Source organism: Myotis myotis, unplaced genomic scaffold (assembly GCF_014108235.1).
Source record: "Myotis myotis isolate mMyoMyo1 unplaced genomic scaffold, mMyoMyo1.p scaffold_m19_p_12, whole genome shotgun sequence".
NCBI classification, from domain to species: Eukaryota; Metazoa; Chordata; class Mammalia; order Chiroptera; family Vespertilionidae; genus Myotis; species Myotis myotis.
The window spans coordinates 62,789,020-62,814,398 of record NW_023416316.1 but is presented as its reverse complement, the minus strand read 5'-3'; the positions used below and the strand labels follow the sequence as shown (position 1 = coordinate 62,814,398).

The 25,379-nt window shown below is 41.4% G+C and overlaps 1 protein-coding gene across 2 annotated transcripts in view; it reads left to right on the top strand.

The window, feature by feature from the left end:
* ELAVL2 (ELAV like RNA binding protein 2) overlaps positions 1-18,474 on the top strand; it is a 78,438-nt gene extending 59,964 nt beyond the window's left edge. Inside the window, exons 4-7 of one of the 2 annotated variants that reach the window (XM_036331284.1) lie at positions 4,197-4,350; positions 7,257-7,482; positions 15,044-15,082; positions 15,666-18,474. In XM_036331284.1, coding sequence (XP_036187177.1) covers positions 4,197-4,350; positions 7,257-7,482; positions 15,044-15,082; positions 15,666-15,993 — 747 coding nt within the window. In that variant the 3' untranslated portion in view covers positions 15,994-18,474. Of the gene's footprint in view, positions 1-4,196; positions 4,351-7,256; positions 7,483-15,043; positions 15,083-15,662 lie in introns of both variants that reach the window. The other variant, XM_036331283.1, reaches the window with a different exon arrangement.
* Positions 18,475-25,379: the final 6,905 nt, after the last annotated feature.

Below are 25,379 nucleotides of genomic sequence, written 5' to 3'. Positions count from 1 at the left end.
ACACTGCACATATCTCATTTTGAAGTAAAAAACAAAACGGGAACAAATACAGTATTTGTATCTGCATGTGGCCCGCGGGCCGTAGTTTGAGGACCCCTGGCATAGTGGTCTGGGAAGGGGACAGTTGCCCTCACAAAATTTCGGGAAGTGGGCAGGGGTGGAGTGGGGTGGTGCATTACTCATTTAATTACATTCTAAAAATAAGAAAGTAATAAAACTAATTCCAAAATTCTGATAACGATGTGCAGTTTCTCTAGTTAATTGCAATTGGTGGTCACTCATCCTTTTCCTGGAAAAAGTGACTTAAAGATAGTAATGGAAAATGAAATAAAATTACTTTTGACTTATTTATAATTTCTAGTGCCATCATGTTTTCTGCTCTGCTCACTTTCACTCTGTGAGTATTTAAGAAATAACCAAGGGGCATTTAATTTTTCTAAACTCTCAGAACAAGTGTACCAAGCTAGTTACTATCGTGTGGTTTTGTGGCAGAGAAACCAGACAAGTAGGCAAGAACATGGGGTCAGAAGATCGGAATTGGAATCAAGAGTGAACACGTGTGTATAACCTTAGTCATGTTATTTGTCTTGTCAATACCTATTTCCCCAGCAATAAAATACTAATGTGTGCCCTACCCTACCTCACAGGGTTGTTGTGAGGCACGAATAAAACACTGTATTTGAAAACGCTTTGCAAATGAAGTCTCAGAAGCCTCTAAGTGTAAGGGAAATGGGAATAGTGTTCTTATCTCCACGAGTTTGCAAACAATTTCGTGCCTATGGCAGTTGGAACCAGTTCATTGACAAAGTTACTAAAAAATACTGTTTTGAGATTTGTTATTCTTGGAGCCTTTACAATATGGCTGCGTGCTAAAAGGGTACCCAGGATTTGTGTTAATCAGGTATGATAAGACCTGCAGACGCAGAAATGTTTGTTATAAAGGAAGAAGTTTGTACTCAAAAATGTCCAGAAACAGACACAACATGCCATGTAGGGCCATGTGGGGAAGCACCAGGGGCAGTCAGGTGTCAGAGGGGAGAGGGCAGAGCCTCCCCGAACCTTCATTGGGGTTCTAGTGGAAAGAAAGTGTGAGGGAGGGTGTGGGTTATAGTGCTATCCTTGCTAGAGGGAGGGAAAGGGAGCGGCTTTGATCCCAGAATAAGGTGAGTAAAGTTAGCATTAGATAGTTGGAATAATTTGGAGAGCTCTGGGCTACAGGGTAGTTCCTAGTTGTCTAGTACCTGGCCCTGCAGTGACTTAGGGCAGGGGAATACTGGTTTGGTGAGTTAGATAACGGAGATAGCAGTGTGGGCTCTGGATTGGTTGGTTTGTATACCAAAGTTGTGCTCACCAGGGGAGTCATTTACTATCTCTAGGAAGGGGCAGGCTCTTCAGGATCAAGGCCCTACATGTTTCAAGAATACAGAAAATAAGACAATATAGTCACTACAGGTTGGGAATTAAGCAATGTGAACTGAAGGAAAAATAAAAGCAGATAACATAACTGACCCAAGTATGTTTTCAAAGCTTTTATATAAGCACTAAATATAAACCCGTTTTCCTAAATATATTTTAGGATAACTTTTAAAACACCCCACCCACACTCCTCTGAAATGCACAAAGCAGTAAATGTCACTGCATGAGTAAATTTTCTGGAACACAGTAATGGGCTCAGGTTACTCCCAAGTCTAATAGTCTGGGTCTTTACCTACATTTTCAAGTGCACGTAGAGGTAAATAGTATTTATAATATAGTCACCTAGGTTTTTCGGCTCCGTGCTCAGCATTTTATGTGCTTTCGAGATTATTTATTTAATTATTCCTAATAACCACATAAAGCCAGTACAATTATGTGGTAATGGATGTAAAGAATTTGTCCATCATGCCCTAACCGGTTTGGCTCAGTGGATAGAGCGTCAGCCTGTGGACTGAAGGGTCCCAGGTTCGATTCGGGTCAAGGGCATGTACCTTGATTGCGGGCACATCCCCAGTAGGAGGTGTGCAGGAGGCAGCTGATTGATGTTTCTCTCTCATCCATGTTTCTAACTCTCTATCCCTCTCCCGTCCTCTCTGTAAAAAATCAATAAAATATATTTTTAAAAAAATTTGTCCATCATGAACGGAACCTAGTTTTGAGGCCAGGCACATTGCTTAAAGAGCTGTCACCTTGACCTACTGTTACACTTTTCATGCCATGTTCGAGCTCATGGAGAGCCTGCCTGCCTCTACTGCCTGCTTCATCAGCCATTGAAAGCCGCCCAAACTTTGAGAAGATGCTTACTCTGTTGCCCGTGGGAAGTGGCTCTTCATAAAGGGAACTCTTCTTTCACATGATCTGGAGCAGACTGACTGCTGACTTGCTGAGGGCTCCCTGCCCCTGAAATAAAGCCCTGGGGGCCATTAGATACCAGGGGGTCCAAGCAGTGGGATTCTAGCTTACCCAGAGAATTGGGAGCTGTTCTTTACTCACTCACTGCATAGGAATACATTGGCTTTATGTTTATATCTGTTTATCGCTGTCCCAAGACTAGAGTCCATTTCCGTTGCTTTGTTGATCACTTGGAATTTTCCTTCATTTCTTATTTGTCGCTTACATTATAGTTCCCCAAGTCCATTGTCCTTAAGTTCATTGTTCTTAAGGGTTTAGAAACTCAGAAAAAAAGAGCAGCCCATGAGTTGTTATTTATCTTCTCCCTTTTGCCTGGAGGACAGGACAGTGCTAATATAGCCGTTGGGACAACAGGTGTTAAGTTAATAAGCAAACTTTGAATAAACGATAAGAGTTTTAAATGTCCACACTATTAGGATCGGGATAAAATATAGCAAGACCTTTTATAAAGTAGTATTAAACCTGGCTCGCTTTTTAAACCTCCTGGGAAATTAAAAAAAAAAAAAGTTATTACATAAAGAGCTATGAGCAGAATTTAAACCATGGAGAAAATATTTCATATCAAAACTGTTTAAATTGAAAAGTTTTTTTTTTAAAAAAAAGCAATGAAGTAGATTAAAAGTGGATACTAATGGATGAAATGAGTAGGCAGAAGTTATCATAACACGGTACCCCGTAAGTCAGTCCTAGAATTAGATCCATTTGCCTTTGTCATGAACAATCTGGAAGAGGGGATATATTGTGAAGTTTTTATCATTGCAGGCAGTCTAAACGTGCTTACACTTAAAAGCAAAGAGACTGTGATCAGGAATAGTACATAAGACTCAGCGATCTAAAACTTGGCAGAGATAGCTTATAGGCAGAGAGCAGTTAGTTACAATTTGGGCAAAGTCTAGATGACTTGATGAACTGTCTGTTAAACGCTGTGGTCCAGTAAGCTACTGTGGACCTATCGGATCAATGGGGTATTACATTGGCTTTCCTCAGCAAATATTTTAGCATCTACCAAGTGCCAAGAGATTGAGGATACAATGAAAGAGATAAGAGAGACAGCTGTAGTTCCTTCCTACGCGAACTTATGTAAAGAATGTTGATTATAAACAACCTGGACTCATTTTCTCTTCCATCCTAGTAGGATTTGGGGTACTATATGTCAAAGATAGGAAGCTTTTTGAAAGGGTACAGAAAATTGCAGGTAAAGTCAATAAACAGATTTCAGATCTTTGAAATCAAGATTAGAAAGACTTGTGAGCAAGACAACAATAGACAGAACGGTAGGCGATACAGCTCAATCCCATATTTAAATCTGGGAATTTAGAGGTGATAAAAAGTTATTTTGGAGTAATCAAAGGGGCATATTTAATGATAACAGGGTAAATTGTTTAGAAATGTGGCACCATCTCTCCTGGAGATGGGAGAATTGAAAACAGGTTACAATAATATCAGATGACTTTAGAGTCTTGAAGCTTAATCATTAGATTGAGCCAAAATCCCTACTTTAGGGGTTGGCCCCACTGAGAACGATCTGTTAAGCACAAATAGCCCTGTGCTGTGTGCATCACTGGTCTGTTTTGAAACTTACAAATCTAGGGGGAAATATTCTCTCCACCCAGGGGGGATGGCATTTCCCATTTGTTTAGAATTTCTCCAGCACTGAGTGAAACAGGCAATGCTGGGCTTGCTTTAACTTCAGTGGTGTTTGTACGGTCCTTACGGACAAACCACTCACTAACTTGAGGCCGCCTTTGAGGTTCCGCAGGGAGGTACTTGAGTTTGCATGTATATCTGATGTCGTTCCCCCTTTCCAGGTTTCCTATGCTCGCCCAAGTTCAGCTTCTATCAGAGATGCAAATTTGTACGTCAGTGGACTCCCGAAGACGATGACTCAGAAGGAGTTGGAACAGCTTTTTTCACAATACGGACGCATTATTACTTCTCGCATCCTAGTTGACCAGGTCACTGGTAAGTAGGCAGCCGCCCCGGGGAATCTTTCACACTTTCTGCCTGGCGGATTGTGAAATGTGCTGCCTTCCCATACAGCAATCTTGCCTCTGGAACACATCAAAGGTATATGTGGGCCAGAAAATGCAATTTTCTGCTGGAATTGTTCATAAATATGCATGGATAAAAATAGGTAGTGGAGTGGAGAGTGAGTGAGCTTGAGTCATTGCCACCCCGAAGGTGCAGGTTTGAAGCCTGTTTCATGGCTTGTAATAAATTCACAGATGCTGTAATCTTCATTTCCAAGCTGCGGCGGGAGAGAAGCCCCCGTCCTCCTTACAAAGTACTAATAAGCAATTTTATTTTTGTGAAACGCGTAGTTCAGTGCAGCAACATGCAGCCAGTTCTCCAAGGGCAGGTTACGCTACAGCAACGCTGGCAGGTGCTGTTCAGGCTGATTTCCAGGCCCGTGCTGTGTTGTGTCGGCACGTGTAAGAGTTTGAAATTTTGAACGATAAGCATTTATTTTATGCCTGATGTTAACTTTCAGCCAGACTGAAATTAGGAGACTGGTATGTTTATTAAAACGTTTGTATGCCAGGGAGCTCTTCTGGAAAGCTTTTAGTTAAAACCCAGCAATATAGATTTGATTATGGATTTTAAAAATAAAGTATAGGTATATTTTCCTATTACAAGTGCAGTACTTATTCTACTTAAAACATATTGAAAATAGAGAAATATGGCAAGAGGGGAAAATCACCTGTAGTGCCATAGACTCAAGCACTCACATTAAGATTTTGTGGGTTTTTAAAATGAAAATAGCAGGCTTTCCTCTTTTGTTTCTTTGTGTTTCTTCTTTCTCTCTCCCCTCTCTCATTCTCCCTCTTCTTTTTCTCTCTCCCTTTCCTTCTCTCTGTCTCCCTCTCTTATGCTGACAGTACCACAAGAGATGCTTTGTGTACCAGAGTATCATATTTTGTTTTTTAAAAGAGGCGGATTAACCACAGAATTAAATCAGGCCGAGTGTTTAATTCTTCAAGGGAAGACCAATTAGTTGATCTGAATTTGACCAGAAGCCACCCATGTTATGCTCCCCTGCGCTGTTAGTTAGACTCACAGGAGGCTACGCACCACACGTAAGAAGAGCTCTGTGTGTAGAGCAGTCGCTCCCATCGCATACATGCTTGGGAGGATGACCCGTAGGTTTTGCAGTGGATTGTGAGGAGGTGTCACCTGTGTTACAGAAGGGCCTTGTCTGAACTGCAAGTCCGTCCTGGGTACTTAGGCTGACAGGTGGACCTACCCTGCCACCTGGTTTAGGCAGCGATTCTCAGGCGTGGTCCTGCACCCGCAGCACCCGCATCCTCCTGGGACATCCTTAGAAACACAACGTCCTGGCCGCCCCACCCAAAACCTAATGAATGAAACTGAGGGTGGGCTTGGTGCCTGCTCAGCTGTGAGGACTCCTGGGTTAGATGACAGGCTGTGTAGAGGCCATTTCAATGCTAATCTGATGCTTTCTTCATGGAATAGTTAAGCCCCAGGGGTTACTCATTCCTAATAGGAGCAAGTAGATAACTAAAAGAATATATTCCCTGTCTTTCACCATTTCATCTTTATACGTATGGCTTTCAGGGCAAAAATTATTCATTTTACCTGACATGAAAAACCCTGCAGTTTTGTTGCTCACCCATCAGGTGGTAATAATGTGCAACAGATATACCTAAAATAGGGAAGGGAAAGTGACAGGGGCTGTCTGAGGTAAGCATATTGGGGAAAAAAACAAAACAAAGCACCTTATCTACCTTAGAATGAAATTCTAAGCCATTGACCTTACGCAGTATCAATTGTAAAGCAAGGAGACCTGTATGCGTTTTCAAAGTTTCCCTAAATCAGGATGGGGTAGTCCGTTTTCTCAGCCCATCTTTCTCAGGAACCTCTCATTCTTTTCTTCGATGACATTCTCTGAATCATCTAGACGTTTCTAGCTACTAGTTCCAAGCTGGTACTGCTGGTACCCATTTGCTCGCCAAGAAAGTGTTTCTTTCCCTGCAACTGCTCATCTCAGGATGGCCAGCCACGGCCGCCCCCACTGGCCTGTTTAGCTAATTAAATGGAATGAGTTGGGCTTCCCTCTCCCATTTCTCAGAAGCTGGGCAGGTATTAGGTCATCCCTCCGCTTTCCCATTCTCATCTCTCCATGTGGGAACAGCGGGAGGCAGGGAATGGTGTTCCGTGCTCGGGAGTAATGTTGCTAAAGCCAGGCGCTTTGAGGCTTCCCTTCTGTTTTATTTATTTTTAAAACCCCTTTCACCTCTTAATATAAAGTACAGCTCGGCTAAAGCAGCGGAGAGGCCTCAGGGAACCCAGAAAACCTCTTGAGACATTTTCCTTAAAGGACTGGTATCCTTGTATTATATTATTAAGTTGAATTACATTTAAAAATTTAGCCGAAGTAAATCTTTCTACCACTGTTCATGTATTTTTAGCACAGCTTTTAAGCATTTTTAGCAAATGCCTGGCTCTGTTCTCCTTGTTACAAGAAATGGAGCTACTGTGCCCATCATTACTGTTTGTCCAGCAGCATAATTGGGAAAATGAAACTCAGGCATGCAGCTGACATTATTAAAGAGAGTGTATTGGAGGGAGAGAAAATGTGGACGTACAATGTGTTCCCTCTTCTTGTTAGCTCATTGGGAGGTCTGTGATAATGGGTATTCAAATTGTATAGGTGGCTTCATGCATTAAAAAATACAAATTTGTGATTCTAGACTCAATTACTACTAAGTTACGGCAAACGTCTCCTCTGATTTTGTGGCAGATGTAACATGGGGGTGAAAACACATCCTTGAGAAGGGAAAATTAATTTATCCTTTTCTTCTTTTCCTCCTCTCTCTTTCCCAAATCCTTACCCAAATCTACCGTAGGCATATCAAGGGGTGTAGGGTTTATTCGATTTGACAAGCGGATTGAGGCAGAAGAAGCTATCAAAGGCCTAAACGGCCAGAAACCTCCTGGTGCCACAGAGCCAATCACTGTAAAGTTTGCTAATAATCCAAGCCAAAAAACCAATCAGGCCATCCTTTCCCAGCTGTACCAGTCTCCAAACAGAAGGTACCCCGGACCATTAGCTCAGCAGGCACAGCGTTTTAGGTAAGTCTGGTCTGGTTCTTATGCCAGGCTACTCCACTCCGAACGCGCAGCTTCACTGTCCAATACTTGTATTAACAGGACCTCTGGTTTGCTATTATTGTTACTGCTGCTTTCCTCCTTTTCCCATAAGGCACAGAGAAAACCTACTTGGGGAATATTGTCTTTTGCTAGCATTGCAGGCGGGGACAAAAGGACAGTAACCTACAGCAGTGAACCTCAGTGGGTCAGGGGATAGGAGGGTGGATGGTGTCCCCATTAGGGGACACTTGGCAGGGTTGGCGAAACTTGGGTGGAGGGTGCTGCTGGCATCTAGTGGGTAGAGGCCGGGGATGTAGCTGAATATCTTGCAATGTACACACAGCCCCCAAAACCACAGGTTATCCCAACCGCCAACATCAGCAGTTCCGACATTGAGGAACCCTGGCCTGCACAATACTGGGTCTTCTTAACTGTTTCCAGTGGTTTTGATTTCCCCTTTTTAGTTTTTTTTTGGTTTTTTTTTTCCTCCTTGATAACATATTTTTTTCCCCCTGTTTCTGTTTTTAGGTCAAGATATTTCAGTTACTTTGGTTTATAATAGGTGCACCACTAAGGATATATAACCTATTTGACTATATTAAGTTTCTTCAAATGGGTCCCTCTCCCCTCTTTAAATTTGTGTAGGGGCTGGCGAACCTTCACTGTTAAGGGCCAGATAGTAAATATTTTAGACTCCGTGGGTCATGGTCTCTGTTGCATATATGTCTTTAAAAAAACAGCAACAACAAAACACAACTCTTTAAAAGTGTATTTGCCTCCTGGACTCCCCTGAAACATACGCTCCCTGGACTTGGCCTGTGGGTGGTACTTTGCAGACCCCTGTATACGGCCATCGAATGCTCATGCATCTTTCGCAGAGAAGATAGCCTGTCTTATAGATAAGTATAAATGTTGCAACTTTTGAAGTTCTATTCTAATCCTGAGGTAACAACCAAACCACGAGTCATTTAGAAAACCTCCCTAACTTGCATGTGCGAAGAACAGTAACTTTAAGATGTTAAACAGAGCTCACAAGGCACAATCACTCAGTTTTTATTTTCCAGAACAGTTTTTAATATCCTTTGTGACCATATGGTGTACTGCAGCCACAATGCCATCTAACCCCCTGCTAATTTTATTTATTTTTTAATCACAAGTGTATATCAATTCCTTGCTGGGGCAGAATAGTTATCAAAGGTATTGTCACAAATGTAACTTAATAAGGAGTTACGTGATTTTAAGCTTAAATCACATGCATTTTTTTCATTGAGGTATTTAAAGTGCTGAAAAGAAAGTGGGGAAAAAAATCAGTCAAATATCTCCCTTTAAAAATAACAGTTATGTCACCTGAGGTCTGAGAAAGAAATTGCTATAAACACTGTGTTTATTTCCTACTGAGGGTGGCTTTGCTTTGGGAGAAGAGGTGATACATTGAAAAGGCTCTGTTTGGAACTGGGTGGATGGGTACCAGTGGATTGAGCCCTGTGTTCACTTTGGGCTTTAACTTTATGAGGTTAAAAAAAAAAAGTGTCGGTAGAAGGGAAACACTGCCCCCTCTGGCTGAGGTGGGTGGTATGGGGATGGGCTGGAGGGAGGCAGCATGGGGCTGCTTGATGCTGCCCTTGGGGAGAAAGAGATCCTACAAAGCCTCCCGTTCTTGCTTTTTTTAGCTATGCCTGTAGGATTCCTCTGTGGCATCTTAAGTGAAGAATAGCTTTCTGTAAATTTAGCACAGACGAGCTTGCAGGAATTCTGGAGGTGTTTCCCAGGCAGGCCAGCTAGTGAACGTCAGAGCTCCTTGGGGCTTATAGGGCAGGGAAAGGCAGGTTCTTGGAACTTGTTGATTTTTGACGCTGTGAAAGTATAAAAGGTTTGACGTTAGTAGGAAGCTGTATTCGTTTAAATTGTTATTTTTGGTGTTTCCAATTTAAGCTCTGGTTTTTGTTTTATGGTCATTACTTAGTAAAACTGAGTTTTTGGAATCAAGATTGAATCCTGAGGAAGATTGGGCAAAAGGACTGAAGTGACAGGATCTTCAGGAGTCTCCCTGATTATTGAAATGGCAAGGCATGTTGGTGACTCAAATGTGAGGCTATTGATAACCACTGTATCTGCTCTCACCTTGACCAAGTCCCTCTGCCTGCAAGCTCTCTGCTTTTTATTTGCAGTTGGGTAAAGTGTTACAAGATGTTCCCATGGTCAAATGTAATACCTTTTAAAATACCTTGTGCCTATTATGTGCTTTTATCTTTTAGCTCCATATGTTATTAACTTGGAAATTTCTTTCTTTCCTTAACTCATATAAACATTTGTTTCAGGGGTGAGTGGGTGAGGGAATGAGTTGTCTGTTGTAAGGGAAATTTGGTTTCAGAAAATAGGGCAGAATCTTACTGTCATTTCATACTCCTAACTCTTGTCTCCATCACTCCACTTCCCATTCCTTCCCACATCTCTGTCCAGATGGTAAGTCTGAACTCGTCTGTGAGCTCAACGAAGGTGTGTGTCTAGATTGAGTGTTAGGAGAACCGAGAGCCTTTATTCCTAGAGTTCAGGTTTAACCTGATGTGTGTTTGGTTGCTTTGTTGTTGTTGTTGTTAATTATCACCTGAGGATATTTTTTTTCCCATTGATTCCTGGTCAGGACACATGCTTGGGTTGCCAGTTTGATCCCCAGTAGAGGGCATGCAGGAGGCAGACGATTGATGAAGTTTTGCTGTCATCAGTGTTTTTCTCTATTCCTTTCCCTTCCTCTCTCTCTAAATATATATATATATATTTAAAAAGTGGACTTGTGAAGTTTATGACTCACTCAACCCACATGAATCATTAGAAAGAGAATTAACATGAGCACTGCTGATCTAAATTGCTTATTTAATTGACTACAGTTTTCAAAATAAAACCATTCTTACTTATTTGGATGGATAGTGTAATTTAAGCCCCTTAAGTATATTCTTGGGACATGGTATCTGAATTAAACTTTCAGCCAGATTTTTTTCATCTCTCTTCATGTGGAGCAGCTTTAATTTTATTGAGTGTGATCTAGTCTAATGGCCTGTGTGCCAGCTCCGATAAGCCTTTATGCATTTTTCAGGGAGCCTTTCAAATCAGCCCTTGAGTTGCATTCAAGGCACTTGCTGGTTGCACTATCAGAATTTCCTTTTGGGAGAAACTGGTTTCAATTCTCCTGAGTGATTATTTTCTCTCTTAGAGAACAGATGATACCCCCTAATTGGATAAGGGGGTAAGTCTTGTGGTTTAACGTCAAAGCAGATCTCGGTCAGTGCTTTGGAGCACTTTTGAGAACCGATATTTTTAGGGTCCAGAGTTTTATTTTCTTATTCATTGGAAGTAATCTTGCTTTATATTCTTACTTGACTTGAGTCAACTTCGAATTTTCTCTTTTACTTGCATGTGGGTCGTAGTGTGCCCTAGGTTTACTCCCATAGTGTGGTAGCTAAATTTATTGGAAGCTAGGCAGGTACCTTCATTTCATTCTTTACTTATCAACACCTAGCTTGGAAATGGAATGCTCTCCCTAATATTTGGTTCTGTTCGAAGTATTACCTAGTTATAGGCTGAGTTGTATTCTTATTAATAGAAAAGTTTTTGTACTTGTGTCCACAGTATATATTTTTCATAAACTATAGGCACCTGGACTTGTGCTATTGCATTCATTCACTCAGAAACCCTGATCAGACATAGAAGATTAAGATAGGCTGAAGATGAAATAAACATATCAAATGTCTTGCTAATTATGCCGACTGGCTTTCTATTTCATTTACCAATATCTTAATGGATAATATATACCTTTTTAAAGCAAGAGTCACAAAATTATCTTCATAATTTCAAACTTCTGGTCTGACTTCAGGTGCGACATGGATTGTCTTGTGTCTGACCTCCTGATGCAGTTGGTACACGGAGTAGAAGAAATAACCAGCCCTCCCTTTCCTTCCTTATGACGTGGGTGACCCTTACTGTTGTCATCCTCACTCTGATCGTGATGATGATGATGGTGGTTTTCGCAGGAATCTTTTTGAAGCTACCTGTTCTTTGAGGATTATTTTCATTAAAGCTCGGTTTACATATCTAATCCTCCAAATCCACTTAATGAGTTATTTGTAAAGTGAACTGTATCCAGTCAGAAGGGCAGGTGAGAGAGAGTGGCCCTGTCCCTCTGAGGACTGCTCCATCTTCCCTCAGGAAAACATGTGATGCACGGGCAATAAGTGAGGGTACGGGGTGCAGTGCACTGATTAAATGTGAGTGAAGAATACACTTTTTAAAGTTTAAAAATACATACTTGATAGATGCTTGAGTATTAACTTGCCACACTGCACTACATCATCCCTCATAGCCCCTGCATCATTCTGGAGGCTACTTACTAACTTGGTCTCTACTAAACATCGGCTTCCATTTTTAAATGACCTCCCAGAGAAGATGTGTAATCTGGTGTAGAGTGAGGGGGAGGGGTGTCCTTGTGTCTTAGCTAACTGTAAACAAGGCCATTTCAAGAGAACATGATGTGGCCTGTGCCATGATCACTTATAACTGTCTAGTTTATAGTTTGCCGGCTACTGCAGGACTTGGGGGGGTGTGGTACCCATGTGGAACCCCCCCCCCCGCCTTCTCCCAGCTCTCATGAGAAACATGGGTGTTTGTTATTGAGAGAGAAGAGAGACCTGCTAGGCCCACCTGCTCCCAGGTAGGAGTTCTCAGCATCACCTAGGGCAGTGATGGTGAACCTATGACACGCGTGTCAGAGGTGACACAGGAACTCATTTTTTTTGTTGATCTTTCTTAAATGGCATTTAAATATGTAAAATAAATATCAAAAATATAAGTCTTTGTTTTACTATGGTTGCAAATATCAAAAAATTTCTATATGTGACACGGCACCAGAATTAAGTTGGGTTTTTCAGAATGCTGACACGCCGAGCTCAAAAGGTTCGCCATCACTGACCTAGGTCCGGTTTCTTAAGTCCAGCGCTCCTCCTGCACACCTTGTTGATGTGGGAGAGGGGAGGCGAGAAGGAGAGGTAGAGGCAGATAAATTGGTTTAAGTTCCAAAGAACTAAATTTCTCAAATGGGCACTGAGTAAAGAAATCACTGAGAGCCCTAGCCAGTTTTGCTCAGTGGGTAGAGCATCAGCCCACAGATTGAAGGGTCCCAGGTTTGATTCCATCAAGGGCAGTGTACCTGGATTGCAGGTCCATCCCCAGCCCTGGTCAGGGCATGTGCTGGAGGGAACCAATTGATGGGTCTATCTCAGATCCATGTTTCTCTCTCCTTGTCTCTCTCCCTTCATTCCACTCTCTAAAAATCAATGGGAAAATATCCTTGGGTGAGGATTTAAAAAAAAAAAATCAGTGAGGGTCCTGCTATCACAAAGGATTTCACAGGTTGGACAAATGTGAGACCCACTGAGAGGGCCCTCAGAGATCCTAGTCTAAAAGCCCTAGTCCTCCCTCCTCCCTGGAGATTCCTGCGGTGGAGATTGGGGAATGAATTCTCTCTCCCTTAACGCACGTCATTCACTTGGGTTTCCACCCTGTCTTAAAAATAGTGAGAGCTTGCTCAGGAGTCTGCCTCTGTACTTTGGTTGGTGTCTAAGTTGCGCTGGCAGAGTGTAACAGTTCCTGCCTGGGCCCAGTTAGTGGGCACTGATGATGTAGCTAGTTTGAGTGAATTAATACCCTCTGCCTCTGGACCTTCCACACTTGGGAAGGAGGCCTCAGTATTCCAGTGTGCTATTCTGTTCTACAGGTATCACACGCCAGATGCATGCTCTATTGGTCATTCCAGCAATTTTATGAAATTTACCTGTATTTTGTTACTTTATGTTTGGTGATGGGATTTGTGCGCATCTTTATTTCTGGTATTGGTGGCCTTTATTTTGGAGTATAAAGACATGGCATCTTCGACTATAGTCATCACCTCTGCAGAAACAAAGTCTTCCCGCCTGTGCAGTCTCTCCGCACATGTGCTTTCTCTGTGCGTGTCACACGTGCTCCCCAGCCAGCTATCCTGATGGCTTTTATTCTGGATTAAGCAGTTAAGGATAATGTTGGTAACCTCATCGTTTTTATTCAGTTAAACCTGCAGGATCCAGGTCCGTGCTCTCCATCAGTGGTACAGTGAGGATGAACTATCCCTGGTCCTGAGAGGGTGGTGGGACAAGACAGACAGACAGACACACACACACACACACACACACACACACACACACACACGAGGATCCTGTGTCTCTCTGATTTGTTCTGCCTCCTTATACTTTGCATTACAGCAGTCCATTTCTTTATTTGCATTTTAACAAAGCACACAAATGCCCAGGGGTGATAGGGAAGAGGAATGTGTGAGATTTTTTTTTTCTAATTCTGAAAGATCAGAAAGAGATGTGTGTTTTTCCGGCTTTTATAACACTAGAAGTAGTTTTCTCAAGTGAGTTTGAGCTCCACTTGAAGCCGAAGGTTGTTAGACTATAAGGGTGAAACACTGAATTTCAAACTTGAGAGAAAAATTGTTCTCCGGACCCAGGCCTTATTTGGAGAGTGCCCAGCATAGTGGCCATTAAAGGTGGTTATATGGGCAGTGCATTAAGTTGTGCCCACCTCCCCTAAACACATGTAAGTAATTGGTATGCATTGTGGACATTGGAACTCTTTGCAGCTGCTAAATCAAGTTCTGTACCACCCATTTAACTTTTGAAGTAGGAAAACGATGTGGAGAGTTTTAGAGTACCTACTCACCCCCAAATACTTTATTTTTAAGACATTTAAGAGACGTTCAGGTTGGTTGGTTGGTTTGTACCTGCCTCTTACACCTGGAGCAGGGTTACACTCCTTATAGCAAAATAAGCCTCAAGCTCAGGCCTGAACTCCTCTCTGCATAGCTCCCTGCAGTGGGGAGTCTCTCGTCTTTCTTTCTCTGGTTCTTAGCTGAGCACAAGGAGAAATGGGAGGTTTAGTAGAGGTTGTGTATAGGGAAGGTTCTTTCTACCTGTTATAACACACTTTGATTCTAAGAAATGAAAGTCCTTCAAACTTGGGAAGTTGAAGGGAAATTTATGGACTTCTGTAACCTGCAGTGTGAATATCAGTGCCACCACTTAATAGTCCTGTGCTCCTGGGCAAGTCCCTTAAACTTGTATGTGCGTCCCGGCATGCACAACAGAATTGTGAGAATTGAAAGTAGTATTAAGTACATGTAGGTGTATGTGGAGCACTTAGAACCTCCTGGCAGAAGATGAGAACCCAAGTGTTAACTATTCCAGGGCCTCCGCACTGCCTCTCTGAAGGGCGTCCTCAGGTGACCACCAGTGTCTTCTGTGTGTGGCACTGGCCCTTGTAGAGATACACTGCATCCATCAGAAGAGCTAGTGTCTTATGGCAGTGGGGATCCATTCTCTGAAAAGCCCCAATTTTTGATGTCCCACACAATTAATATACAAATGTCCCCTTGGAAGATGGCAGTAACCAGCCCAGCTTTCTTGGACATCAAGGGGAACAATTAAAAACTGAAATTTGCTAAATGTGTGTTTTGCAGGTTGGACAATCTGCTCAATATGGCTTATGGAGTGAAGAGGTAATGACAGAGGTTCATGACGCTCATAGTCCCTTCCCTGAGGGATTAGTTTCTTTGATTTGGGGAGTGACCCTCTTATAAGTTTGTGTTGGGTTTTCTTTTGCATGTACAAACCTAATGAAAAGCTGCCTTTTGAAGCACGGTTGACTCAAGGGATATCTTTGTATCACTGGATGCCAATGCCACCTGGTCTTTAAAAACCCATTCTTTATTTTATATTGCATTTCGACGTTATAGCATGTTTACATGTGTGTTGCGCCCCTCCCCCAGCCCTGCTTAAACTCCTGAAGCCCGTTCTCAATATATGTATTTTTTTGCTATTGTGGACAGTACTATTCAATACAACATATCATGGCTATTTCATAACTTATTCATACCTTGGTAGTATAGCATGTCGCTGCAAGCCACACACAGACTTTGGTTGAAACATCAAGTAGTTGTATGCATCTGTGGGGGGAGGAGAGTTACTAAAGCTCTGGGATGGGAAAGGGAAAAGAAGTCAGTCCATTGCTGTAACCAGCCTGTTTCTGTTGTGTGTGTGTGTTTGTGTGTGTGTGTTCGTGTTTCCTATTTTGTTTAGTAGGTTTTCTCCAATGACCATTGACGGAATGACCAGTTTGGCTGGAATTAATATCCCTGGGCACCCAGGAACAGGGTGGTGTATTTTTGTGTACAACCTGGCTCCTGACGCAGACGAGAGTATCCTGTGGCAAATGTTTGGGCCTTTCGGAGCTGTCACCAACGTGAAGGTCATCCGTGACTTTAACACCAACAAATGCAAAGGTTTTGGATTTGTGACTATGACAAACTATGACGAGGCCGCCATGGCCATAGCGAGCCTCAATGGATACCGTCTGGGGGACAGAGTACTGCAGGTCTCCTTTAAGACCAACAAAACGCACAAAGCCTAATGCGCTCTTGTCCTCAGTCTATTTCTATATGAAAACTACCCAACAAAGGCAAGTTAAGAGAAACTTTCTACATTAGTAAATGTCTTTGTAAGTCAGTGTTGAGATGGGGATAAAAAACGACTACTTAGCATCCTAAGAAATATGTGAGATTTTTTATTGCTAGTATTTGAATTAAAACTTCTTAAATATCTTTTATGTTTGAATATGGACAAGAGGTACAGGGTTTTTACCTGTCACATTGCATTCTATTGCCTTCTTTGAAGAAGGTGGACCTTTTAAAGTGTTTCAGCTAAGGGATGACATTTCTTTTCTTTTTACATAACTGCCTTGAACCTGTGAGTAAACCTTGAGGCTTTGTGTTGTAATTCCTCAGTTGGTTGTGTCTTTTTCTCCTCCCCCCCTCTTTTTTTTTCTTTTTCTGATTAGCTTTGTGTTTTGTTTACATTTGAAGCATCGCTGTTACGTCTAAGAAAAAGTATTTTGAAGTTTACATTTTTATTTATGAAGTTACAAACAGTATTTATTTTATAGTTATGATTTGGGTTGGGGCAGGGGGGGGCTACATTATAAACGCTTATTGTAAGAATACTGGAGAACTTTTCGTAAAGCAGTACCTTGCCAAAGAGATAAGAGCCTCTTTGATGTGGGTTTAAAAAAAGCATCTATTTTTATAAAAAAGAAAATTTGGAGAAACTTTTTACTGGTCCTGGAACAAATATTTTGACTTGAATACTTTGAGAAATCTCTTCATATGACACCTAGTGAGCTTTTAAAATTTACCAGGAAATTTGCAGTGGTTGGAAAATTTAGAAAGATTTATGATGTAGAAAAATACTTTTGAGATCTTTGTATGAAAGGAGTAGACTCGATGGGGGGAAACAAAGGCTGCTGGTTTCGTTTTTGTAATCACCAGTGGAGTGTCTGGTCATCCTGGTTATTATGTGGTAGGTGGCTCACATTGATTTGTGATTTTGAAACAAATAAAAAAAAAATTTACAAAAGAATATATAAGAGCAGGCAAGAAATTTAAATTACCAAGAGATGGGGGAAAAAAAATCTGTTCTTCCTAAAGAAATCCCTTCAGATAGAGCTCATGGTGTTTAGTGATGTACTTGCAGTATTGTTTGAAGAATTGTTTTGTCTTAAGGAAAAGAGATGTTGCACATGATTTGTACTGCAGCAAGTCGGCAAAAGTGATCTGAGTTGGATATATTTGAAGGTATTTTGAAAGTTCTGTTCAAGGCTAACACCTGAGCTTTGTGTAATGTAAATAAGACCTTGTGTTTATGACCCTTTCAGCTAATTTGATTTTCTTTTCCCCCTTACATGCCAAGTGATGTTCAGGTTTTGAATGTTTTTGTATCCGTTTTTTCCGTTGTAAATGGCATTGACATTGTTACTTGAGGTCTTGCTTAATCACTTTTGTTGTCCTGAGGACTTGAATTTACAGTGCATCAGATTTGTTGCTAATTTCGTCTGTAGATAGTCTAGCTTCAGCTGTTTATGGTGATGCTACCTTTTTGTTTATAAATATGTTTGTGGTAAAAAGAAAATGAGTATAACCATAGGTTTTGAACAAATTTCCTTACATTTTTCATACAAAAAATCATAAATATCTGTATGCTATTGAAATTTAACTTTGTATGATGCTTAAACCACTATTTGGGGAAATAATAAAATAAGTCTTTACCATGTATGAAAGAAATTTTAACAAATACAAAATATTTTCTGATTAGCATCTAGCGTATAATAAATTTTCAAAAAAGCTGAAGGCAAAGACGCCTTCATCAGGATGCACTGAGAACTATATAGTTACGTCCTGCTTTTTGTATAAACTGAGATGCTCACATGCTTCCCCTTAGAACAGGCAATGTGCTATGCATAACATAGTTGTACATTATCTTTGCGGTTGCGTTGAGTTTTATTTTTTATTATTTAAAATTGTAGTTATAAAAATTTTCAGTATAGTACAGTACATATACTGTGAGGCGCGTGCTAAAGTGAATAAAGCGAGTTTTCATGCTGACCCACTCAATGCTATTCCGAGATCAATTGGCTTAGCACTTTCTCATATCCTTAGGTGCATTTAGATTGTCAGAGTTAACCTTCTGCGTTTAAAAAAAAAAAAAAAGCTAAAAAACTAAAAAACAAAATACATGTATATACTTAAAAAAAGAATAAGGTTTCCCTGGCGGGAAAACAGCATCTACATGCTTCTTTCCTATACTACTGTAGCAAAACGAGGCATTGATGAGAGGGCATGCAAATTGTGCTTCACTTTACAGTGTTTATCAGAGCACTTAATAAAATGTAAGGCTGGTATTTATTTGAAGTTGTACAGTATGACTTAATTCACATCTGTTGGAATAGAAAATATATTCTGTTGAGTATTTAAGAGGCTGTACATGTTTTCTTTTGTGTTTGGATTCTTTGTACTTTTTCATGTTCAGTACATCAATAAACAAAGTTGAAGGGAAAGAACAGTGTGGTGAGTAGGTCTTTATACACATTTCGGGGGCTCTGTGCTCAGTCTAATCAACTTGCTCTATCGAATTAAAAGAGGTTCCCTCCAAGCCATTAGTTGAAAGCAGAGTTGTCGAAGGTAAGAATTCCTAAACATTTTTTTGAATGACACCTTCTGATTAGGTAGCTTTCAAATATTACTTGGTGAATAATTTTTATAGGAATACGTGCTTTCATCGGCTAGTTGTAAAGTTTGGGTAATTGGATGCTGACATCCTTCTATAGCTTTGATGTAATAACCATCACTTTTTTTTTTTTTTTTAACAAATGGGAGTGTTTCTCACACATTTCTTTGAGCAAAAGAAAAACCAAATGGCAAGAAGGTGACGTACTCTGCTTTCCCTGGCAAGATTTGGCTCACCTGTAGGACTAACTGTTGGTGGATCAAGTTTGTATTTGTTGTCCAAGAGACTCTTCTCTAAAACCAGAAACTCGGTTTTCATTAAGTTAGGGTCGATGTGAGTAGCGCATGGGTACAGAGCATGAGCTCTGCCCATCCCATGTTTTACAGACATATTCCATTCTTGTAACACCCCTAGCCTGCCCGTGGAGGGAGAAGAATATTTCTCGCTGATCATTTTGCAAAGATTCTACTTCAATAGAACTTCTGAAAATTTAATATATAATATTGACGCTCTTTTTTCTTTTTTTTTTTTAGGAAGTCTACTGAATAACTTCCTTTCATTAACTTGCATCTGTCAGTTTTTTTTGGTAAAAAGCCATTCTAAAAAGTAATTGTCCTGAATTCACAACTTAGCAGTCAAGAGCATATCTGAGAGACAAGACGATTCCTTTTCTCCCAAGGTGCAATTAATCACAGATCTCCACACTCCCTTTTTTATTATATGAATCTGTACTCTAACTTTGTGGTGTTAGAACGTCCTCCCTCACCTCTCTCCTCTGACATGCTTATCAGTATTTTGACTCGCTTGCGTGCCAGCAGTGCTCGTATCTGAGCAGATAGTGGAAACATCCCAAGGAAAGGTGGTTTGGGAAACTGCTCGACTTGAGAAATGTGTTTTCCTTAGAATCCTCTCTCACCTAATGCCCGTGGTCGGCAAACTGTGGCTCGCGAGCCACATGCGGCTCTTTGGCCCCTTGAGTGTAGCTCTTCCTAAGCCTTAGGAGTACCCTAATTAAGTTAATAACAGTGTACCTACCTATATAGTTTAAGTGGAAAAAATTTGGCTCTCAAAAGAAATTTCCGTCGTCGTACTGTTGCTATTTGGCTCTGTTGACTAATGAGTTTGCCGACCTCTGATTAGGGTATCACCCTTCAGTGTTGGAGTAGCCAGCGTAAATTTTTTAATCTTAACATCATTTGGCATTATTTTAATATTATTTGAGAAAAAGTGTTAGCAATTTAACATTCCTGTGTTGTTGTTTTTTTGTTTGTGTTTATTTTTTAGATAAACAGATTGCAAGAATCCTACCATTACTTTATAATGAGGATCAAAAAATGTAGTGGAAACTTGTAACTTCCTGTTCAAAGTGTTACCCAGAAATAAGAAAATGCATGTATTTGAACAATAAGTATGTTGAAATTTTAATAGTGTTGTAGAACAACATGCGTAGATCTTTCATTGTGTAGAAGATACAAAAAATGGAGGCAGCGGTTTTGATCCTTTATGCCCATGCCTCCATTTCGGAACCGCAAACAGTGAAGAAAACAGAAATATCGCTAAAATTGTGACAGAATTTATTATTGTTTAAAGAACATTTATAGCTTCAGTTATTGCAACAAATGGTTTATTTCTTTTTTCTATTCTTTGTACTCTTTCTCTAAAAATTCACCAAAGTTGGCTCAATGCCCTTCAAATTTAAAGGATTAAAACATCTACATCGTTAACACAGGAAGCCTGTATTAAGCTTTCCAGAATTCTGGTTCATAGAAATAAACCAGACTTCTTGGAAAAGGTATTTTGTGGTTGTGCAGCACAGGCTGACTGGTTATTCCTGTACTGTGCTGTGCCCTAGGTCTATGAAAATGAGCAGAATGTGGCTCTTAATCTTCTTGGAAACTGTCACCCTGGAGGGAGGACAGACAAGCCACCAGGCCAGGCTGTACTGTCCTCGTGCCGGGAGAGCCCAGGAGCTGGCATCAGGGTAACTTGCTGGAGTTTTTAGAAATAAACCCAGTTACAACTTGAAAAACTGAGCCTGCTCTGCCCTTCTTAGAGAAGCTGCTTTTCCTTATTTGGGTTGATGATTAGCTCATTTGTATATAGTCTGACATCAGTACCCTTCAGCTTAGTGAATCTGAAGATGCTCTTATATTCATTCAGTTGTCTAAACCCTTTCTGAGACAAAATAAAAGTTACATACCTTAAGACATTACCTGGATAGTTGGGTTGATGGAGGCATTTGGATGTTCTTCTTTCTCTAAACATATAATACTAGTGGCCCAGTGCACAAATTTGTGCACATTGAAAGGGAATTAATTAGAGGAAATATTTTAATATTGCTATTTGCCCTTTCTCTATAATAGAAGTGTCAGAGATGAAAGAAAATTAGGAAAATATATATGAAAATATCGATTGCCTCAAAGAGGTAGGCCCAGGCTACCTGGCCGGGACTCCACGATCAATCGCTGTGCAGAGGGAGGCCCTGCCCACCCGCCATAGCGCCACCGGCCGGGTAGCCTGGGCCTCCCCCTTTGGGGCAATAAATCATGGAGTCCCCCCTCCCCACTCCCCATCTATCGCTGCGCAGAGGGTGGCCTGTACCTCCCTTTCCAGGGGCGATCGTGGGGCGATGGTGGCCCCCGACCAATCGCACCGCATCAGCCTTGCTGGCCTGGCGCCAGTGCGTATCATAGCAAGGTCTTCTGGACGGTCATCCAGACAGTCGTTCTGCTGTTCGGTTCGGTCGATTTGCATATTACATTTTTATTATTATAGGTCTGGAGTAATAATTTGCAAAGTACTAATATGGTAAGATACCCTGAATATTAAAAGTATGCTGACTGACTTTATTGAATTAAGACATGTTACAGTGTTGGGGTCTCACATTCAATATTAACATTCCTTTTAGTTTAAATAACTAACCATGCAGGTTAAGAGGTAGTAGTTGATACTAACCCCCAGAAATACTCATGGCTCCTATGTTTACAAACACCTGATAGCCACCACACATGAACCCCTGCTGTGTACAGTATCTTAAAAGAGCAGACATAAGTGTGTGGAAGACATACACCTCTGTTCTCCTCAGCTGATCTTCTGCCCCCCCTCTGGCCTCACCCACAATTAACCATACAAATCAAAGTTAAGGGGATGTGTATAAAGTGTGTGTGTGTGTGTGTGTGTGTGTGTGTGTGTGTGTTTGTGTGTGTTGGTGGGGAGAGTAATTCCTTGGGAAACGGCACAGGAATGAGAGCAGTTGGACTGGGCCATTAAGAGCAGGTGGGATTGAAGAGATTGAGAGAGAGAATTCAAGAAGAGAACACTGGTCAAAGTCATGTTACCTAGGGTAAGACTTCGTCAGCTCAGGTCAACATTTAATATAGACCTGAGTTCATTAAACCTTATGTCCAGGACCAGTTAAATCTCAAGAGTAGTCATAAATTTAAGTGCATAATGAATTACAAAATGTCTAAACATCTATATGTGATTTTTGTAGTGGAGACATTTATTTAGGGCACGTGGTTTAGAATATTCAAAAAAGACCAAACAAAAACAAAATCTCCCAATAATACCATACTGGACCAATGTATTTCCCAGAGTATATATACCTTTCAAACGCAATGATTTGAGATGATAAAAGGGGATAAAAGCCTTTTTTTTTAAAGTATTTATAGTATTTCTAGTGCCATAATGCCTGGTTCAATCTTAAGTTTTGATATATACATTTTATATTTTTTCTTACCCATATCACTCAAGTATCACCCTCGTAGAAGGTACGGAGAAAATTATAAAATCAAATGTTTCTGGGATATTTCTAAGATGAGGTTTTGGTTTGATAGCTTTTTATTTTTGTTTTGGAAGCAACATAGGTTAGGAGAAGTGCAGGAAAGAAAGCAGCCCATTTAGATAGCTCTTTAGGGAATGGGCTGGCTGCTTTTTTTTTTTTTACTCCAAGGGGTAACTCTGATTGTCACTGCACTCCTTCCGGGAAGCCTCCCTGCCCAGTTTCAGAAGCAAGCAGCCCCTCCGTGCACCTCCTCGAACGCAGGATGGAAGCGGCGGCCACTTCAGGGGGAACCCGCCCTTTGGATTGAAGCACACGGTTGGCAAGGTAGCTCCGTCCTTGGATTGCACTGCAGATGTGACAAAGGTGTGGCACACCATGGCACTCAGGTTGGGAAGCCCTGTTTTCGGTACTTTGTCTTTTTAAAAACGTCCCTTTTGGTAGTCCTCTGACTGTACATTGAGCACCTGCTCCATGCCAGTTGCTGTGCTGTCTTTCAGGGCTGAAGATTTCATTTCTTTTTTTTATTCAGGTTTTGAGTTGGAAGACACCTCAGGGTCTTGTTCAGCACCTCGTTTTGCAGAGGTGTCAGGCCCAGAGAAGTGAAGGCTCTCCAAGGTTCTTTTGCTAACGTGAGACCTGGCGCTTGACCCCAGCTCTCCCAACTCTTGGAACGCTGTCCTATGTTGTCAGTAAAGTACTAAAATAAACGCTGAATTAACGTACATTAACTGTGCCCTTTTGTGGGATCCGATTTCTTGAATCTTGCAGGATAGGTAAGGCATCTGGAAATTGAATAGAGGTAAGTACACGTAGCATTTTATTTGACACGTTCTATATAATTTACGTCCTTCTGGATAATTTCAATCAATAATAATGTAGTCACTGGAGAAAATTTATTAAGTACAACAAGTACAAGTGAAAATTTATTCAGTACTCCCCTGAAAAAGATACCTATTTTCTCTGATGCTTTTTGTTGTAAGTTTGTGGTTACATATCTAATCTTTTCTTCATAAAGATTAAACATTCAAATGTGTAGGGTTTTTTTTTTTTTCTTCCTGGAGAAGGATGTTTTCCCTCTTTATTTATTTATATGAGTGTATGGGAAAGATTTTTTTTTTTTAAACAGACATAAAATAATGCATTTCTAATTTTGGTTTAAGACATGGCCCAAGCAATCTGTTGTCTGGTTTTTTTTTATTGCAGGGGATTGCTGCTGACATTTTGTCAGGGAGGCATCAAAATCGGAAACCCTGCTTGGGTTTCCATCCCCCCCCCCCCCCCATCCTCCTGGCTTTTATAAGGCTGAAGACAGTTTGAAGTCCAGAACCTAGGGGCGATGTCTTCAAATCGCAGTTTGGGGAGGTGCCTACAGGCTTCCTGGCCGCTCTCAAGGTGGGCAATTTGGTTTGCAAGTTTCAACTACGGAGCAGGAGCCTGGCTGGGGAGAGGAGAAGCAGGAGGCTGTGAGTCCTCCTTGCAAACAGAGGATGCACAGCTGCCCAGAGTACTGATAAGTCAACTTCTCTCCTTCCTTCCTTTAGCAAAAGTAAATGCTCCCTTCCTGGACAGAGACAAGGAGGGGAGGATGACCAGCCCAGTGGTGGGTGAGTAATTTTCCCTCTTTGCCCTGGGTCTCTGATTGCAGTGATCTCTCTGGCCGGGGCCTGAGTAAACCCTGGCTGCTTAGTGCCTGGGCTCAGAGAAGTCGTTGATGGCAGATGAGCACTTTAGAAAGGATTGAGGGAGCCGAAAGATGCTCAGTTAGAGTGCACCTGGATCCTGCCATGACATCACAGGCGGCCCATAAACAGCACTCCGGGAAGCAGCCAGCCTTTCTCGCCCCTTTCTTAACAATGAGACGTAGATTGGGCCTGTTCTCTATGCAGGCATCCTTATGAGTAAATGTCTATTTTTACGGTAGAGCTGCACTTTAAAAATAGCTCCAATCAATGCGACTCTTTTCCCCCATATGTTAAAAAGTTAGGCATGAGTTAAAATATCTCGGATTGCTTAAATTCTCCCAGACACAAGGCACTTTCCTTTTTCCTATTTTTTTTTCTTTTCTTTTTGGAGGTGAGGGGGTGTGGGTAGCAGAATGGGATGAGGGGATTACTGATAAAATGAGGACTTTCATTCTGGCTTCCTCAACCCTGTTTGTTCTCTGAGACTTCTTTACCAGTAGCAAGGCTTTTCCACCAAGATTTGAGCTATCTGACTGTTGAAAAATTTATTAATATTTGGCGGGTACAGTCTCCTTCCTGGAGCGATTGTTTATTTTGGTTGCTGAGAGCAATTAGCTAGAACAGTCACAGTTGCAGCTGTTAGATACTGTACGCTCCAGCGGAGATCGCAAAAGGCCTCCTGCGCTTTTAGAATCTGTATGGGGATGGTTTTTAATGTGCTGCTTCTGGAGTCTTCTGCGTTAGCAAATTCAGTTGGGTGGTCCGGAGCCAGATCAAGTGCTCAATGGGATCATCGCCATGCCTGCCTCCATCAGAGGCGCTCGCACACCTTGCTTTGGGGAAGCCCATGGCTGTGGCCACTTAGTGCAGAAAGGACCTGTACCAGGCCTTTCTCTCTGAATCCTCCCCATGCAAACCTGGACATGGCTCATCCCAAAACACTACCCTTTTTTCTCTCCACAATTTTTTCTTTTTGTGTGTATGGCTCTTGACTTGTTGGGGCTTTTGTGGGCTCATCTGCATGTGTAAGCGTGAGAAGGAGACCCACAGACACAGTCTGTTCCTGCTGACTTACGTGTTTCGGAGAGAGGATCTTCCTACAGTGGCTCCAGTATGATGCCTGCCACTCCAGAAAGAGTGGTGAAATCAAGGGAGAGTTTCGCTGTTTTTATAGTGTCTGCACTTTTGCCTTTGGAAATAGGTGTGATAGAAAAGAATGGGTGTGCACATATTTAAAAATCATACTGCTCAGAATTCACAGTATGCTTTTTT